At 41.4% G+C, this 19,715-nt stretch overlaps 1 protein-coding gene across 3 annotated transcripts; it reads right to left on the bottom strand.

Annotated features, from left to right (window-relative positions):
- Positions 1–2,148: 2,148 nt before the first annotated feature.
- On the bottom strand, positions 2,149–19,103 carry LOC5565066 (beta-galactosidase). Of its 3 annotated transcripts, none has more exons than XM_001649353.2 (7): positions 18,943–19,103; positions 8,667–8,981; positions 3,389–4,081; positions 3,051–3,326; positions 2,860–2,991; positions 2,553–2,804; positions 2,149–2,490 (listed from the first exon to the last, which is right to left on the bottom strand). In XM_001649353.2, the coding sequence occupies exons 1-7, from the start codon at positions 19,054–19,056 to the stop codon at positions 2,302–2,304; spliced, it is 1,971 nt and encodes a 656-aa protein (XP_001649403.2). In that variant the 5' UTR covers positions 19,057–19,103; the 3' UTR covers positions 2,149–2,301. The 3 variants fall into 3 exon arrangements, with proteins under 3 accessions (XP_001649403.2, XP_021705351.1, XP_021705346.1); XM_021849659.1 differs by lacking the exon at positions 18,943–19,103 and adding an exon at positions 15,610–15,714; XM_021849654.1 differs by lacking the exon at positions 18,943–19,103 and adding an exon at positions 9,056–9,215.
- Positions 19,104–19,715: the final 612 nt, after the last annotated feature.

Genomic DNA, 19,715 nt, shown 5'->3' with positions numbered 1-19,715 from the left:
ATTCGTCCCTTAAAAAAGGCTATCAACGAGCTGAAGAACTATAAGGCTGCTGGGAAGGACGAGATCCCGGTCGAGCTTCTCAAGCACGGAAGTGAGCAGCTTTATCAGTCGATCCAACGAGTACTTCTGAAGGTATGGGAGGATGAAGAATTGCCCACCGGCTGGTTGGATGGTCTCATACACCCAATCTACAAGAAAGGGCACAGGCTGGAGTGTGCCAATTACAGATGAATTACCCTGCTGAATTCAGCGTACAAAATTCTGTCGCGCATCCTGTTTAACAGACTGAGACCGCTCGAGGAGTCCTTTGTCGGCGAATACCAAGCTAGTTTTCGTGAGGGCCGATCGACAACGGACCAGATGTTTAGCTTGCGAATGATCCTAGACAAATTCCGGGAGTATAACTTGCAGACTCACCATCTGTTTATTGGTTTCAAGGCTTCGTACGACTCAGTGAAAAGAAATGAGCTTTGGCAGATAATGTCTGAGCTTAGTTTTCTGGCGAAACTAATTAGGCTGATACGTGCTACGCTGGTTGGTTCGAAATCAAGTGTTCGAATCGCAGACGAAGTGTCAACCTCGTTCGTGACGTTAGACGGGATGAAACAGGGAGACGCACTTTCGAATTTACTGTTTAACATTGCACTCGAGGGTGCTATTAGGAGATTTGGCGTGCAGAGAAATGGCACTATTATCACAAGGTCGCACATGCTCCTTGGCTTTGCGGACGATATAGACCTAATTGGAATCGATCACAGGTTAGTGGAAGAGGCCTTCGTGCCTCTGAAGAGGGAGACAGCGAGGATAGGCCTGACCATTGATTCTACCAAAACGAAGTTCATGGTTGCAGGTAGAGATAGAGTTAGGCATGGTGGTGTAGGTGCTGAGGTAGTGTTTTATGAGGATGTGTTTGAAGTTGTTGAAGAATTTGTTTACCTTGGAACACTTGTGACATGTGACAACGACGTTTCCCGCGAAGTGAAAAGACGTGTTGCGGCTGCGAATAGGGCATTGAAAGAGTCAGACCGGAAAGCTCTCGATGTTTTTGAGCGTAAAGTGTTGCGAAAGAAAGCTCTGCAGAGAATTCAAAATACAATTTTTAAAAAGATTCTGAAGCTTCCTCCCTGGTATAGTACCAATGAGTTACATAGAATATCCAATGTTGAAACATTGAAACAAATGTCAAATAAAATAATTAATAATTTCTGGTAAAAAACGTTGCAATCTTCTACTGCCACGATTAATGCGTTATATATTCAGGTTAAGTTAGGTTAAGTAAATTGAAAGCGTTTTTTTTTCTCTTGTAAGCAGTTGAAATAAACTCATCTGTAAAAAATCTGAACTGCTACGGCAAATGAAATGTAATAAGCTGTTAACGAAATGTTCATAAAAACTTAAATTTATTTTACCAAATTAGGATGATATTGTTGTCTAATAACACAGAACACCTAGATATAAAAAATATATGTAATGTTTGGAATGATACTAATAAAGAAAAAATAACCTCTCGCATTTGCATTTCGACCCGTTAGATACGAGCAAATCCAATCGGTGAACCAAGTTGGAAACCCATATCGTTACAGTTTCTCAACAACAAGAGCGTGTGGGACACGGTCAAAAGTTTTCGACTTGTTGCCGATTTTCAATTTTGTTGATGAGATGGCTCATGATGTTGGTAGTAGTGGATCTCTTCTATACAATCCCGTGTTGTTCGTCAGCGATGATGTGGCGCTCCGCAGATATACGACGTCCAGCAACATACTCTCAAAAATCTTCGGTAGGATGAATATCCCTCTATAATTCTGCACGTTGTGGATGTCACCTGTTTTGTGGATTGGAGTAATTTCTGCCGTTTTCCAAATTACGGGAAAATATCCTTTCATCAGCGAGCGGTTGAAGAGAAGCGTACAGGGGAGAGCCAGTAATGAACAGCACGCCTTGATGAAGCAAGGTTGCAGCTTATCCGGACCTGGATATTTTGAACCATTGAGATCAAACATCGGCCTTTGTTCATTCAAAGGTAATGAGTTATTACTTAGAACGCCTTGAAAGAAACACGAGCATAAGTTTGCGGACTCGGCTGATGACGATGACGTGAGAATCAGGATAGCAATAAAAAAAGGACCAAATATTTAAAATACAAATACATACATGGCAGATGAGGATTTTATTTTGCTCATCTTCTGATAAACGATGTTTGTGGAGTATCCACTGGAAACCTGGAATGCATTCTAAAATTTTACATCTCGTTCTTCTTCTTCTAGAAATGTTGTACCAATAATTTACGAAAACCGTATTAAATTAGGCCTCATCGAGAATTGCGCTATCAGTAAAATGGATTAGTTTATCGGTTGGAGCTCTTTGCTGCTCTACTAGAATGATTTCATTCGAGCCTTCATTCAACAGTTCCTTCGGTAGATATGTCGTCACTTGAGGTCCAATTACTGGCCAATATCGTCCTAGATTGAAGCCATTTACCATAATGAAGCCCTGTGTTCAAACAAAACGTATTAGGAAAAATCAAAATGATATAATAAGAATCTATTCCTTACTTTTCCCCAGCCAGTCATATCGATGTACGTGTCACGAATAGGGCTGCTATCAATAATGAGATTTCCCTTGAATATAACCGGGCCATGGATTGCCATACCTCGTCCATTCACTCCTTGGCCACCGGTTACTGTATCAGCTAACTGCTTTAGTTTGTCGAAGTTTTCAAACGAATAACCGGTGATGGTCCAATCCGACAGCTCCTCGTAGTAAGGTTCGTTATAAATTTGGATGGTCACGTTGCCAAGGATGCCCTGGAACACGTAATATTTTAAACATCGTGGGATGGATGTGTGAAAAGACCCTTACCTTATAATCATCCAGAACGTCGAAGTTTATTCGACCTTGGTTCTCAACCAGAATTGAAAGCTTCGAGCCCCATCCAGCAGAAATTGGAAGACTATTTATAGCGTTTTCTCTCGATAAGGTCCCGACGTAAAACTGTAGACATAAAATTGATGAGTTTAGAAGGTCTTATCATCAAGTGTGACGATTCTCACCTCATCGACGTAAACTTGAGCCCTATCTCGCAAATCGTTGATAGTCAGCTGGCTGGGATCTCGAGTCAACTTCGGCAACGTAGTCTCGTACAGTACAAAGCCGGAATTTTGGTCCAGTTCTTCAAAAGTCATCAGCTGGTTGGACTTACGTTCGGGTGATCCAAGGAGATTTCTAGAGCTTGAGGACAAAATATTGTCCACGCTAGTCAGTTGTACAGGGTTGTGCTTAATTTTTGGTGCCCTATCAGGTACCGGTACAGCCGGTAGTTCAATGTACTGTAAAACATATGTGTGTATTACTATTTCTACTAAAAAAGAAGGTGATAACTGAGCCTTACCTCTCCAATGATGTTTCGGAAGATTGTATACTTCATTGTGGGATCACCAGCTTCGTCCATGGGGGCATCGTAGTCGTACGATGTGATGTCGGCCATATATTTTCCAAGGCCCCAATCGTTGGCACCCGCCCAAAATCCAAAATTGGTTCCTCCAAAGTACATATAGAAATCAACATTCCACCCATCATGAAGCATTTTTCGCAGAGTGTTGGCAAGAGGTTCAGCAGGTCTACGCTGATTGCTTTCTTGCCAATGTGTCAACCATCCCGTGTAGAATTCAGTGTTCACCAAAGGTCCGTTGGGCTGAACTGAGCGCAGTTTTGCTTTATGTGTATCAACTTCTTCGTCTGTCATCAAACCGAAGTCAGTTGTGACGAAAACTCCAGGAACTTGACCGCATTCCATTTCGTTTCCATACGGTCTATCCACTGTGAAAAGCACTGCCTTTCCCTGGGTGTATTTTTCCGTTTCTTCTTTTAAGAAGTTCAGATAGGGTTTGTCACATTTTCCAAACGCTCCGTACTCATTTTCCAGCTGTACCATGATAATTGGGCCTCCATTGCCATACATATACGGGGTCAACTGAGACATCAGCTTTTCGTACCAAGTTGCTACCTCTTTCAAGTAGTTGGCATCGCTAGTGCGAACCTGAATTCCTGGATATTTCGTGAACAGCCAGTACGGTAAGCCGCCCTGTGGAACAGAAATACTTTTTTTTATTGTATTCAGTTTTGAAATGCCCATAACTTCCATTCGGTACTCCTTTACGAAAAGATCCTGGACCCACCGGGAATCGAACCCAGGCACCTTCAGCATGGCTTTGCCTTTGTAGCCGCGGACTCTAATTACTTGTCTAAGAAAGGCCTCACGTTGTTGTCGATCGTAATAGTAGCCCTCTGCACGGATCTTTACCACTATAGAATAGGGTAGAACTCCTAAGTAGCGGCGATTGGGCGGCCGATTGCAAAGGCTAACAAAGGCAAGAGCTTGGGCATACTCAAGGTAGACTGGTTGGATCGCCGGCTGAGCATACAAAAGCCTCCTGAAGCAAAGTGTTTCGGTGGCGGCAGAGTTGACAACGGACACTTAACGGGTGAACCCAAATATCCGGGCACAAGTGGAGTAACAAAGCAGCCAAAACGAAATTAACACAGTTAAATTTAAACCACTGTGATGCAGCCCAGCAACTGCTTTGGCAGTCAGTCTCGGAAACGAAGACCGTCGTGGTGTTACTATCGGACCCAAACCGCATATCAGCCAATAACGGGAACTGGGTAGCGGATAGCTCTCAACAGCTAGCAGCTACAGGTTCAGCTATGACACTGCTGAATGGAATCGAAATCGTCGTGTTCGTAGATGACGTCGTTATCCTAAATAACTGGTAAGATTGCGGATGAGGTGGAGATGCTGACGGCGGAATCGCTAGACATCATTGAATCGTAGATGCCTGGAGTCAAGCTGTACTTGGCTTTTCATTAAATGGAGGTGGGGCGGTTCAGCAGTTCATGATCAACTTCGGAGGACACGCAATCTCATCGATGCGCTTTCTGAAGCACCTTGGGGTAATGATCGACCACAGGCTAAACTTCAACAGCCACGTTGGCTATGCTTGCGAAAAGGCAGCAAAAGCAGCTAACACTGTAGCTAGGACCATGCCTAACATTGGAGGAGCAAGAAGCAGTATGCGGCGTATTGAGGCGACCGTAACATCGTCCATATTGAGATACGGAGTTCTGGCTTGGGCTGCAGGGTTGAGAACCAAACGCAATCGAGAGAAGCTGGCAGGTACTTTCCGGCTCACGGCTATATGGGTGGCAAGTGCCTATCGCACTATATCGTCGGAGGCAGTGTGCATTATCGCCGGAATGATCCCCATCTGCATCATTATGGCTGAGGACATAGCATGCTACCAGAGAACGGACACATGAAATGTGAGGAATTCAATCAGATTGGATACAATGGTCAAGTGGCAGCAGGAGTGGAATAGCTCAGAGAAAGGGAGGTGGACCTACAGGCTCATTCTTAACGTGTCGGTGTGGACAACCAGAACACATGGAAAAGTCAACATCTTCCTGATACAGTTTTTGTCAGGTCATTGATGCTTCCGAAAATGAGTTCTGTTTGATCCTTCGACCTTGACGCTTGTTCCTGCGGAGGCGGGCGATGAGGACAAGATCAAACATGTCGCGCGTCGTAGTGAAAAAGTACCGTGATCGCTTAGTAGTGTTTGATCTATTGATCGCGTCGCTTGCTCTTGCGTGGGCGAGCGATGAACACTTGTTCGGCGTACAATGCGATTAACGAATTATTTCGAGAATCCGGTTAGGCGCAATTATATCATGGATCGCATCACCAAAAATTGGTGACTCCCAGATCTCTACCTTATCCCACTAATCCAATATCCTATCCATGACAACCATGGATATGCAGAGGTGATCTCGGTCTCTAGTAACAACGGTAGTCACACTAACATTCCTTCCCTTCCCCGATGACCGTAAGGACGTGGCCAGCGCCATTATTAATTTTTAAAATTTGAGCTATCGATTTGTGCACATTGAGCTGATCCCGAGCCCCATTTATTAAATTTCTGTGCAACTTCGATTGTTCTGGTCAATCGCGTTGTAGCAACTACGAAATATACGGTCATCTATGCTTATGCTCATGGATGCTTCCAAAAATATCTGCACATATTCGGACAAGTAGAGTATCCACATTGTCAAGGCTGTTCAAATGTCGAGGAAATACCGGAGCATGATATATTCGGCTGCCCTCAATTTAGGGATATACGAAGCGAGATGATGTCGGAAGTCGCAAGCGACCTAAATCCGGACAACAACGATCAACGTCGAGTAGCCTGTGTCCACCGGCGTGGTCTAGCTGAGGAGTTCGCACAGGCAAATGGTCGTCGGAGCGCCTGTGAACCTGTTACCGTTTGAAATAACAAAAACAAAGGAGAATTTGAAACGTTAAGTTGACGCATTTGTATGCCTCATATAACTATTATATACTAAAACTAAGTTATAAGAACGTTCTTTGTGAGACTTCGCATGCAGTAGTCGATGGGTGAGAATATTCAAATAATTTTCAATTATTTGGGTATTCTCGCTTTAACCAAGTAAAGCCACTAACGCTACCCACTGGGCTGCACCCACCGAGCGAATTTCACGCTGGGACCACTGTATCCGGGAATCGAGGCGAAGAGAGAAAGGGATGGAAAATGGGAAAGAGCTGGAGGACTAGGAAAAGAGAATCTGGAGTGAGTTGGGTAGAGTCTATCGTACTGAGCAGTTCGTTCATATACAAGTCCAACTGTGTGAAACCCCAAGGAAAGGCCGAAGATTCAAGTCGGATTCCGATCAGCAAAGTGTGGACGACACGTGGTTTGAAGGGTCGCCACAAATACTGGCGAGAAGTGGTCCACCCCGCCGTTGTCCACGCCGCAACAACCAATCCTGTTGGTATAAGAAGTTTGAAGGGTCATGCAATTGCGTAATCTCTTCTTTGTCCAGTCTACATCTTTTCGTTCCTCTCGTGAGCCCTAAGAGCAAGTTGAGCCGACCCTGAGTTAGAATATTCAAAATTTGAGCTAGTCGAGTCTCGCAAACCGGAAGCTGGATAGCATCGGTTCGGGAAATCTTCCGCCGCCGGGGGTTACTCTGGGTAGTACGTAACGTATCACCGGTTTGAGTCATCGGAGCGCCAGTGAACCGGTAGCCATTCTCCAACCGGAATCGCTGGACCGACCTTGGAATCCAACTAGGAGGGCTCTAGAAGTAGCAGCAGTCGTCGTAGAATTGTGAAATTCACATAAGCGTTCAGTAGAAGTTGTACAGGGCTCTGAGCCCAAGAGTAGAACGCGTCGTCGCACAGAAAGCTGTGCAAAGTCCAGGCGAGATTTTCAACCGCCAATTGGGTAAAACGAGTAGTCGCACGTAGAAATTTCGTAGTGAGCCACGTTTTTTGATGGCATTTAGCTCCAACAGGAACCCTCAGAACAACTAGAGGCTGAGATTGATGAAACGCATGAGCACAGCCCTCACCCGTTGATGTTGCGTGATGGAGTTCCGAGGGAGATCGAGGCATATGAACAGTAGGGAAAGCTTTTTAGTGGTTCAGCATGCCTAATGTGAGTCCCACATCGTGCCAACGCACATCAGGCCAGGCATTTGAAGCTTTTTTGTACCCTACTAAAAAACAATACTAGCAGCTGTAGGGACGACAGGACTATACCCAATTCAAGAAGCAGTCTCTATCTCAAATGACGGTTTTACGATAGCAAACATTAGGCGGCATCCACAAATTACGTAACGCTCTAGGGGGAGGGGGGGAGTAGGCTGAAGCGTTACGACTCATACAAAAATTTAAAAATTTTCATACAAAAAGCGTTACGTAGGGGAGGGAGGGGGTCAAAAATTTCTAATTTTAGCGTTACGTAATAAATGGACGCCGCCTTAACGGCGTGTTCTATTGCAGCTGTCACGCGCCCCCAAGGAGGTCGATGGAGGAATGTGGGTACAGTGAGCACCTTACGCAGAAAAGGTGCGGAATCGATTATCGACGTAACGTTCATGAACAGACGGATGACACTGCGATGTAACTCGCGCGTGTGATGCTTCTATGCCGAAAGGCGTCTTCTAGGAAGGAATCTGCCTTTGGGCTTGACGAAGAATGCATCGCGCATGCACAGAAGCACAACGAGAAGAACGCGGTGCAGCATTCAGAGAGGCAAAGTTAGCTCTCATGAAGGAAATCAAGAGTCGGAAACAGGTTGGCTGCGTGAGTCGGAGACTAGACCGACTAGACCAAGCAGAGCGAGCATTACGTAACTTCAGTAATTGTGCCACTTTTCTCCAAATGTCGTTTCCCAGACCTCCAGTTTTCCGAATAACCCTTTTCTCTCAATTCATGGAATCGACATTCGCGGAAAAGTAGTACAACCGATTCCATACATTATAAAAGTATCATTATACTGGATTAAAAACACTGTTGGTGCTTAGACTTCGAAAAAGTTATTTTGAAAGGGCTGATTTTGATAGCGCTATGTCAGAATATATCCAACGATTACTTTTTTTTTCGCAAATTAAACATGTCTTCCGTTTAAAATTTTACCATTGATTGATAGTGATAGTAATACTTAACCAAATATATTTTAATTTTAATTTTATGAAGCGAAATTTATGCTAATAATGCAAGGTGTACTTTATACCCCGCCTACCCCTACTCGAGGATAAAATGTACAGTTTACTTCACTACATGAGAATAAAAATGTCATACTTACGTTATCAATCTCTGCGCAAATATAAGGCCCCGGTCTCAAGATGACATACAGGTCGGCCTCGATAGCAGCTTCAATGACATCCTTGATGTTGGCAATTCCGTCCCACACGTATTGGTTCTCTTTCGGATTATGCAACGACCACTGCACGTACAAGTCTACAGCATTTAGTCCTCCAGCGCGCAATGTCTTCAGCTTCGTACGCCATGTTTGCGGCAATGCTCTGAAGTAGTGGAAAGAACCAGCCACGTAACGGAAATCTTTGCCATCCATCACAAAAGTATCTCGATCGTAATCGATCGTAAAGGAACGACCTTCCTGTGAATATATACAAAAAATATGATTAGTTCGGAAATTAAATTAGACTAATAAAATATTCCTTTTTGTCTCACATTATCTTTGGTATTGTTCAAAACAGCTGTTTCACCAAAAACCGCAACAAGCAATATCAAAAATCCTAGTTTCAACTTAAACTCAATCATAATTGATTTGGACGATGTTAGCTTTCCGAGAGTCACAAGAGCAGTGATCGATCGGACATTATCATTTGAATGTCCCCCCGAGTGGCAAATTTATATTGTATATTCATACAGATACCATATCGAGAAGGAGCCTCCTAATTTGATTGATTAAGGTTGAAGACATTATTTAAAATATATCAAGAAGATTTGCTATGCATTGAAATGCATATTGAGTTTCAACTGCAGCCTGTAGAGTTTCTAGCCTGCAAAAGTTGCATTTTAATAATTTTTAATGGGCAAACATTCAGCCAAGCAAAAAAATGCAAGACTAAAAAAAAGTTTTACAAACTAAAAATGGAATTGCGAAGAACTTTAGTTGTTATTTTTTTTAGATAATACAGTCGAAGCTTGTTAAAACGACATCGCAAGGAACCGTCGTAATAGAGAAATGTCACTATAGAGAAAGGTTCTAACATCAATATATTTTTCAAGGAACCGAATAAAGTCGCCATAGAGAGCTTTTGTCGCTATAAAAGTTTTCGTTATAACGAGCTTCGACTGTATTATCTAAAAAATAACAACTAAGGTTCTTCGCAATTCCATTTTTAGTTCGTAAAACTTTTTCTTGATAATCAATTTGCAAAACTCATGTGAGGCTCTAAATCTTCTGTTATGTCATGAAAAACATTTTGCCGCGAAAATTGAGCTTGTGTTTAAATTCTCAAAAATTTTCTTTTCTGCAGTCACATTTAAAAAAAATGCGATATGGATAACTTCTTGAATAATTCTTTAACTTTACCAAACAATAAGGTTTCTGCACGAGATCTCACCAGAAATAATTTAACGATTTTATCAACAGCCTGCAATACATCTTAAGAGTAATCTGTCAACAATATTTTACGTAACTCCTAAAAATCTGCCAAGTTACCTTAAAATGAATTCATCAAATAATATGTCAAAAAATTAGAAATGAAAGAGCTCCACATATTCCATAGTCTGGGATTCCTCAAAATGTTTTTCTTTGGATTCTTCAAGAAATACATGAAAAAGAGAAAGGCCGTTGTCGAGCGGCCGTCGATGGAACCTGCTTGATAACTTCCCACGAACGAGTTGCTATAGGTGATAGACGATGGAAGAGAATCTGGGATAGCACTTTGCAGGCGGCGTTCAGGATGGTGATTGCACGATAATTTTCACACTCCAGTTTGTCGCCCTTTTTGTAGATAGGGCATATAACGCCTTGCTTCCACTCCTCCGGTAGCTGTTCCGTTTCCCAGATTCTGACTATCAGCCGATGCAGACAAGCGGCCAACCTGTCCGGGCCCATCTTGATGAGTTCGCCTCCAATACCATTCTTGCCAGTAGCCTTGTTGTTCTTGAGCTGTTGAATGGCATCCTTAGCTTCCCCCATCGTGGGAGCTGCTTGGTTTCCACTGTCCGCTGTGCTGACGTAGCCATCGCCTTCGCTGTCCTGACCTTCTGTGCCTGTGTTCTCTGCGCCATTCAGGTGTTCATCGAAGTGCTGCTTCCACTTTTCGATCACCTCGCGTCCGTCCGTCAAGATGATCCCATCCTTATCCCAGCACATCTCAGCTCGCGGCACGAAGCCTTTGCGGGATGTGTTGAGCTTCTGATAGAACTTCCGCGTTTCTTGAAAACGGTACAGCAACTCCATCTCTTGGCATTCCACCTCTTCCAGGCGGCGCCGTTTGTCCCGGAATAGGCGGGTTTGCTGTTTCCGATTCAGTCAGTATCGTTCCACGTTTTGCCGCGTACCATGCTGCAGCATTGCAGCCTACGCTGCATTCTTCTCCTCTAAAACCTCCTGGCACTCCTCGTCGAACCAATCGTTTCTTGAGCTCCGTTCCACATATCCGACAACGCTTTCGGCAGCGTCGTTAATGGCTGCTTTGACTGTCCACCAGCAGTCCTCAAGAGGGGCCCTATCGAGGACGCCCTCATCTGGCAACGCTGACTCAAGATGCTGCGCGTACGCATTGGCGAAATCCGGTTGTTTCAGCCGCTCGAGATTGTACTGGGGCGGGCGTCGGTATCGTACATCATTAATGACGGATAATTTTGGGCGCAGTTTCACCATCACCAGGTAGTGGTCGGAGTCAATATTAGCGCCACGATAGGTTCTGACGTCGGTTATGTTGGAGAAGTGCCGTCCATCGATCAAAACGTGGTCGAACTGCGATTCTGTCTGCTGAGGTGATCTTCAGGTGTACCGATACCGATGCTGGAAATAGGTGCTACGAATGGCCATGTTCTTGGAGGCGGCAAAATCTATCAGTAGGCCAGTAGCTTTCCAATCGTCGGTCTGAACTCCTCCTCCTGGCTAACCTGAGCGTTCAAATCTCCTATGATGATTTTGACGTCGTGGCTTGGGCAGCGGTCGTACTCGCGTTCGAGCTGCGCGTAAAATGCGTTCTTGTCATCATCAGTGCTTCCGGAGTGAGGGCTATGCACGATGATTATGCTGAAGTTAAAGAATCGGCCTTTGATTCTTAACTAGCACATTCGTTCATTGATCGGCCACCACCCGATCACGCGCCTTTGCATATCACCCATCACTATGAAAGCTGTCCCCAGCTCGCGTGTGTTGCCGCAGCTCTGGTAGATGGTATTTTTTTTCCTTCTTAGCAATGGGGGGATAATCTGCTAGTAAACAACAGACTCCGGACCAAGGTCCGGGAGCGTGGGGTTGGGGACCGTTTACTACATGCAAGCAGTAAACAGGACTACACCCCCGACCCACTAATTCATTCCCATTGCCGCCAAACCCTTCGTCTCTCCGGGACCACCAAGGCATTGCTTCGGAGAGGGGCTATTGCACATCGCAACCTCCAGGTTAGCTGCGTAGCCATGCAGCAACGGACATCGATGACAGAAATTGGAACAAAATGGAAAGAAATAAGATCGGCTGTTCTGAATTTTCGATTACGACCAGGAAAGGTGGACCGCCAAAATTTTGTAATCTATGCAAATTGACTGTAACGAGGGGGATGGTACGAGATGTTCATAGATTTTTCCACGTCCATGTCTGCGCTACTAATGTCCAGCGTCATAAATACATCACGGATTATGCTTAAACATTCATAACTTTCAAACATAAGTGGCTTTGTTCAACATTTATTGGGTGACATATTTTGGGAAAGGTCATTCTCATTCTGTCAAGACGATTTGGTGAGAGTACCAAAATAACAGAGCAAAATTCATAAAATGTGTAACCGCCATGGTTGTTCCTTGGGCTGTTTTTGAGGATCCTCCAAATTTTAAGTTAGTTTACTGGTTCACGTAGTTCTTCCAGTAGAAGCTTAGTGGTCTATTTTATAAGTCGAGTCGATCAAAACGACTCGACTGGGGTCACCGTCGACCAAAAAATATCGCTCGACACGGTCTATCACTCGAGTTGTTCGACAGTTGTCACTCTATGTGACTGGATTACTATGGGAGTCGTCGGGTGACATGTGAAATATGCACGCTTACTTTGATCAACAGTGACTTTAGATGAGTCACTTGATTCTACTCGATTTACAAAATAGACCCCAGAAATGAATAAAATGGTATGGAGAATGGATAAAAATGGTATGGATCTATGAAGAAATCATTTCCATATTTATTTTAACTTCACAACACTGTCGGTAATGCCAGTTTTTCTCTCCAACAACAATCCGAACCATTAACTCTGTCACTTATGTTTTTCAACCTGAAATAATCCAAACATTATTGTAAAATAGAAAATTTAAAGTTTATAGATATCCATTTGGGGCCCAGATAGCCGTAGCGGTAAACGCGCAGCTATTCAGCAAGACCACGCTGAGGGTCGTGGGTTCGAATCCCACCGGTCGAGGATCTTTTCGAGTTGGAAATTTTCTCGACTTCCCAGGGCATAGAGTATCTTCGTACCTGCCACACGATATACGCATGCAAAAATGGTCATTGGCATAGTAAGCTCTCAGTTAATAACTGTGGAAGTGCTCATAAGAACACTAAGGTGAGAAGCAGGCTCTGTCCCAGTGGGGACGTAACGCCAGAAAGAAGAAGATATCCATTTGCTAAAATCAGAACTGCAAATTTTTGACATTGCTTTATTGTCAACAGAAAAAAATTTAACTTTAAAAAAGCTTACTTAGATCCAACCATAAATATTATAGTGTTGGCAAGAAATGTCAGAAAGGGTGATTCAAAGTTTATAGTAAGACAGCGTAAAAAGCTGAATACAACACAAATCGCGTTTTCGCACTCAACACCAGTGATGCATTTGAACGCGTTCAGTTCGCGTTCCAGTTCAATTTTTTGAACGGAGTGATCAAGTAGGCTTGCTCATTGTTCAGTTCAAAAATTTGAACGCTGGAGAGCAGAAAACTGAACGCAGATGGTTTTGACAGATTTCACGGCATCTGTATGTGCCAAAGTTGTTTTGAAGCTGTTCAAAGCTAGAAATGCTATGTTCATTATAATTAAATGTAACTATCATCAGTTTATGAAATATTTTCCAGGTATAAACCTAAACCCATGCTTTGATTACCGTTGTAATGCATTGCGTTCTAAACGGGCCGTTCGAGAGCAACGACAGGCTCTGGCTCGAGAGTTCAATGTTTACTGCGTTCTCGTTCAAAATTTGAACGCGCTCCGTTCATTTTTGGCTCGCGTTCAGTTCGAAATGCATCACTGCTCAACACTTCGTTTAAGTGATGGTTTTATTTGCCTATATGTCAAGAGCGGCTACGGAATGGAACACTAACGCGTCTGGGATCCAGCACATCATCTCCTCATTGTAGGTTCGAATCCAGATAGAGGCGAGGATAGAGATAGAAAAAACGATAATAGAACCGAACCATTGTAATGCCTGCAATAGGTTCACATTTTGTTTATTTTTGGATCAAGCCCTAAATGCGCATGACTTGAAGCAAATATAAACCCAAATGCTTTTCAAGGGCTGATGCGTTAAATCTAAATTATCGGTGCTAATAATCGTACTTGCAAATCCACAGTACCAAGGTTAAATAATTCATAATAGAATTAATATGGATCTAATAGTTCTACCTTTTAAAAAATCGTTACTGGCTTGCAGTCGTATAAAGAGATCACGAATTTATTTTCTTGGCTTCCAACGTTTCATTCACCTCCCCCCTGTTAAAAATTTAATTTTAATGATATGAAACACATCACAACTTACTTTCACAAATTCACGATGCATCTTATACAGCATAATCCAATATCGTATGGCATTCAATAAGGCAGCCATCAAATCAAGGTGTCACGCTTACCTAAGGATGGGTAATTATAAATTATGCATTGAACTCTACAGATAGCGACAGAGTAGAAAACATGCATTTATGCAAATAGTCACGTGACATGTGCCTAATAAAAGCTTGTTATATTTGTTTTTACAGATACATCACAGCATTGAGGGCTAAAGCCAGTATTTTGCATAACGCATCGCTGATCAATGCTATCAGCTTTTCTCACGTTCAGCGAGCAGAATCAAGCCTAACCGATAACGGCCGTAAACGAATCAATATACTGTTTGATGACGCGTAATGGTTCTCCTAAGTAATCTTTGCTTTGACCATTCTCCCAATATGTGATACATAGAGAATAGCGGGGAAAAGTAAGCCAAATAAATAAATGGTATAGTTCATCGGATAATAAGAAACTATTAATGTGGAACATGTGATTTCAAGCAACTTTTAATCGGTTTGGCAAGGGTAATTCATTTTCTCACATATCCTGAACTTACGGTTAAAATTGAGCAAGAACCTTGGGTGGAAACGCCTAAAAGTAGGCAATTTCCTAAGGAAATTCTGCAATCATTATGGTATTCGTCAATTTTGCTGAATTTTGACAACGGAATTTTAGGTGATGCCATTTTTAGCAAAAACCGCATCTTTCTTGTTTGTATCATTTGCAGAACTCATGTGAGACATGAGACATGACATCTTTAGTATTGTCATACATAATCATGGAATTCTTTGTTTTGAAAAGTTGAAAAATTAGCGTTTGTGCAAAACTCAAAACCTCAATTTTTATTAGCTCCCTCATAAATATAATAAAGAGAAAATATTAATGTTGGTAAGAATTTCTTACTAGGAGGGACATTCATCGAATGTTACCCCGCTGATCAATGTTACGGTACCTACCCCGAAACTATTTAAAACTCATTTTAAATTAATAAGGAAATCACTTTTGTTTTACTACGGGACGAGTTGTTATTATATAAATTGAAATGTCATTCAAGTTATTAACATACGAGAAATGTTGTCTCTCTTTGGAGCAAAACACATCTCACTTTAGACAACATTGTATTTGAATACCAAATTTTACATTCAAATCATATAGTGCCCCATGATACCCTTTTTGACAAGCAGCTACGAGCTTAAATTTGAGACTCTTCCTTTTGCATCCAGGTGGCTGATTACGAATTGTTATCAAAATTTTTTCAACTTATTAGTCATCAATGTCGCATTTCGATTTACCTTATGTTTACTGTTGGTCTTAACATCACCAGATGACATTATTATCTTTGAAAAATAAATTCAACTCAAGCCAAACACTTCTACACGCGTGAAAGAAAGTCCCGAAACTGAGAAAGTGTATGGCTTAAACGCAACTCTCTGTGTGGTGTGGTGCTGGTGCATGTGATGGAGGAGAGTGAGAAATCTGCACTCGACCAACCTGATTGTAGACAGGGTAAATTTTAATTATTAGCCGAGTCATAGAAGGGGACACTCTGCGAACAAGTGGTTAAAGAGCAGGATCATGCTGATGGTGTCAGTTTCAAATCTCAAGCTGGTAGAGAATATTTTTAGGTTGTACCGTAATTTTGAATAAAATTGATCATCGTATCACACGATTTTATTTCTTCCTAATTGATCAAATGCAACCTCAATGGAACCTATAGCAAATGAAATAGGTTTGTTTTAATATTGTTGAATTGTGTGTTTCGAAGTTTTTTTTTGTATTAAAGAATGTTTATTTCTATGGGAATATCCAGAATCGGTCTGGTATTGACATAGACATCTATAAGCTTTTAGTTTTAAATAAACATTTGTACTTTGTGTCAACCTGAAAGATTCTGAGGATGTTCAAAATGTATCCTCAAAACCGGACTCAAAGGCAAGGGACCGTCCATTAAGTACGTAAGGGGATACGAGGGCAGGGAGGTCTGAGATTTCTTACGCGCCATACAATATATTTTTAATTTTCATACAATAAATCTTCTCATAGGGGGAGGGGGATTGAAAAACCCCGAAAATTGACGAAAGACAATGAATAGTCCCTAATGGGAATCTGTAGAGTGTAGAAGATTATTACAAATGATGAAATGAATAGGTGGATAGGCATCACAAAGGAGCAACCACAGATAACAGATGTTTATGCTAGAACATTTTTTTTTCTGAAAACCTGTGTAAATAGGCAAATTTAATGCGCAAACATCATAGAGGTCGCTATGGAAGAAGAAGAGAAATGTCATTGAAAATGTTTGTTTACGTCCAAAATTCAATTTTTTGACCCAAAAATTAGCTCATAATCGAATAATTATTAAACTATTTTCCATTGGCATAATCATTTCGACCCTTTATTCTTGCGATACGCGTGATTTCATAACAAATTTAACCACAAACAAAGAATCCGGAAGTTTATAACCTATGTAGCCAAACACCAATTTTCCAATTTTATCCCACTAATTGTACATGAACACTGACCGGATCTGTACATTTTCGAAGGAAAAAAAGTTTATCATGTTTTTCAATGCTCGCTGATCGTCTACAACATAACTATTTCGAGAAAAAGTGTAATATGTGTACTCTTTCCTATGCTGCACACGGTGCGTTCTCAACCCAACCTCTTTTATGACGGTTCTCCTACTAGCCACCAGATGTCGAAGTGATCGTTCAGCTTTGAAAATATTAGCCTATATTCAAACAGAACCTCCTTGCAATCACTAGCGCCACCACACAACGAATTGCGTCAATCAGTGGTGAATATCAGTATCTTGAAATATTTCACACTCACCACTGACATCGTCATGCGAATTCAGCGATGACAGCGCCACAACGATGTTGCTACTTGTGTTTCCATTCGAAATGACCGTTAATTGTCTTACACAGTTGTATAATCGGACTTCAACGTCTGTTATCTGTGGAGCAACTAACCCAATATCCTTCCCATGATAACTCTGGAGATGCAGAGGTGATCTCGGTCTCTAGTAACAACGGTTGTCGAACTAACATTCCTTCCCTTCCCCGATGACCGTAAGGACGTGGCCGGCGCCGTTATTGACTATTAAAATTTGAGCTCTCGATTTGTGCACATTGAAGAATGGTAAGATAATCCCAAGCCCCATTCTTTAAATCTCTGTGCAAATTCGATTGTTCTGGTCAATCACGCAATAGCAACTACGAATTGTACGGTCATCCATGCTCATGCTCATGCTCAATAGCTGTGAATTTTGAGGTGTATTCCTGAAAACAACTATATTCTTCATTGTCTGGGAGGTGACTGTACAACGTCACTATGATTTGTAATCATATTTTGTTTTGAAAAAATACCCTTAATTGATCCATAACTGTGGGGTGATTATACGAAAACTATTAGGGGGAGATCCCCCAGTACCGGACACTTAAGCCACTAAATTCATAATTCGTAAAATATTGATTTTATGCGCTCGTGTTACTCATTTATAATAAATATTATCATTTTTATACTGTACAAAAATAAATTTGAAAATATAAATATGAATTTTGACATTGCATTTTGATGATGTATTTTAGTACCAAATTGATCGATCTTGAAAGGTGGCACCCAATACCGGACACGATCTGGAAATGCCTCGAATTCTGTAAATTTGAACATAATTGAATGTGTTTACTATAGGAATAGTATATAATTGCCAATTCAATGCATTTGCAGCATTTACAAGAACAATTTGAATATTTCTTAGTTACCAAAATGTACATAAAAAACCTCTTTCTTATATGATGAAAAATAGCACATTTTACGATGTTGTTCTGAATGTTCATTTTCCTTATTTTTATTGCATCTTTGATACCATGATCGACGGAATCCATGAAAAATGAATGTATTTTGAGACATTGGTGCAATAATTACAAAGATATCATATAACAAATCAGGCTGTCCGAAACTGGGAGACAGGAGGTGCTTAACCAAAATTGTGATTTGTCCATATTTAGTCCAATTATGGTACAAAATACATTCATACTATCAAAATAGGATTATGTTCGAATATGCTTGCGTGATCCAAAGTATTTTTTCATATTAAAAATATTTACTAAATAGGCTCAAAATTAAGGCAACACGTAATTTTTTTTGAAATGTTCAAACTTTTGTACTTTTTTAAGAAGGCATGCATATTTCAAGGATGTGTTATTCCACGCAAACATTAGTCTCCATAATAGCTTCCTTTACTACTAATACACCATCTTGATTGGACCATGATGTTTCAATGTTTCGACTTTGTCCGGTATTGGGTGCTGTCCGGTACTGGGGGATCTCCCCCTAATTGTGTTTTTATTTAACAAGAATCGAATCGTATTTGTAGCATATGGTACATACAGAGGTAACACCGATGTATTTAAAATCCATCACCCGATTCACACCATCATCATCTGTTGAGCATGTTGTACGAAATACTATTGTTTAGGTCAAACACAAAAAAAACTATGCGACTGGCTCTGGTTGTGAGATTTGTAGGATAGGAAATTTGAATGGATCGTTGAATGAGTGGTCGACATAAAATCAGTCATTGCTATGTCCGTTTGTCAATGCATATAGTATCATACTCATACCTCATTCTTCACACCAGAGTCATCCAAGCCGAGCACTAATCCAACGGTCAATCCCACTATTGCAACAACTATAACAGCTCCTAAACCAATTTTGTGATTCCTGGTCAGCCCCATTGTTAGTGGGTACAACTTCCTCTCTTTGCACTTTACAAAATTGAACTGTTCTGAAAATGTCGGTACGATGTCCTAATCTTGGCAGTGTCTTATCAATTTGTAGTACTATTAGCTCATTGGCGGATTATCTTTGGTAGATAAACCATCGTTATTGGACAGAAAGAAGATGCTCTTTCAAATCAATGGTTTTTTTTAATGTGTTCGGGTATCGAATGGGCCGTGGTGACTGCTTTTTTGTTGTTTCTATCTTGATAATAATATATACCTTAATTCTACATTGCATCAAAGGCATGAGGAATGGATAAGGTAGGTATGACATGGCATCATAGCAGCAAATGTATTCTCAATTTGTGTTAAGATGCATATAAAACGAAGCCACACCTATAATTTTCAAAGGCACTAGTCTAAAGAACCAAACATCGCTTTAAGCTTTGATCGTTTAATCATCATCAGAATGTAACCAATCCATCAAATTTTCAACGCGAACGGTTGTCAAAATCTCTTGATCTGTGAACTTGAAAATTTGAAGTTTGGCTTCGTTTTCTTCTTCTTTCTGGCGTTACGTCCCCACTGGGACAGAGCCAGCTTCTCAGCTTAGTGTTCTTATGAGCACTTCCACAGTTATTAACTGAGAGCTTACTGTGCCAATGACCATTTTT

The sequence above is a fragment of the Aedes aegypti genome, chromosome 1, assembly GCF_002204515.2.
Source record: "Aedes aegypti strain LVP_AGWG chromosome 1, AaegL5.0 Primary Assembly, whole genome shotgun sequence".
In the NCBI taxonomy this organism is placed as follows: Eukaryota; Metazoa; Arthropoda; class Insecta; order Diptera; family Culicidae; genus Aedes; species Aedes aegypti.
The sequence above is the reverse complement of the archived record's forward strand: the minus strand, read 5'-3'. Positions and strand labels throughout refer to the sequence as shown.

Bases quoted from the DNA above. Each gene is read 5' to 3' on its own strand.
- LOC5565066 (XM_001649353.2), bottom strand. From the start codon at position 19,056: ATGGGGCTGACCAGGAATCACAAAATTGGTTTAGGAGCTGTTATAGTT. The intron at 3,327-3,388 runs GTAAGGCTCAGT...TATGTTTTACAG, and splicing joins TCCGAAACATCATTGGAGAG to TACATTGAACTACCGGCTGT. The intron at 2,992-3,050 runs GTGAGAATCGTC...TTATGTCTACAG, and splicing joins CTCAAGTTTACGTCGATGAG to TTTTACGTCGGGACCTTATC.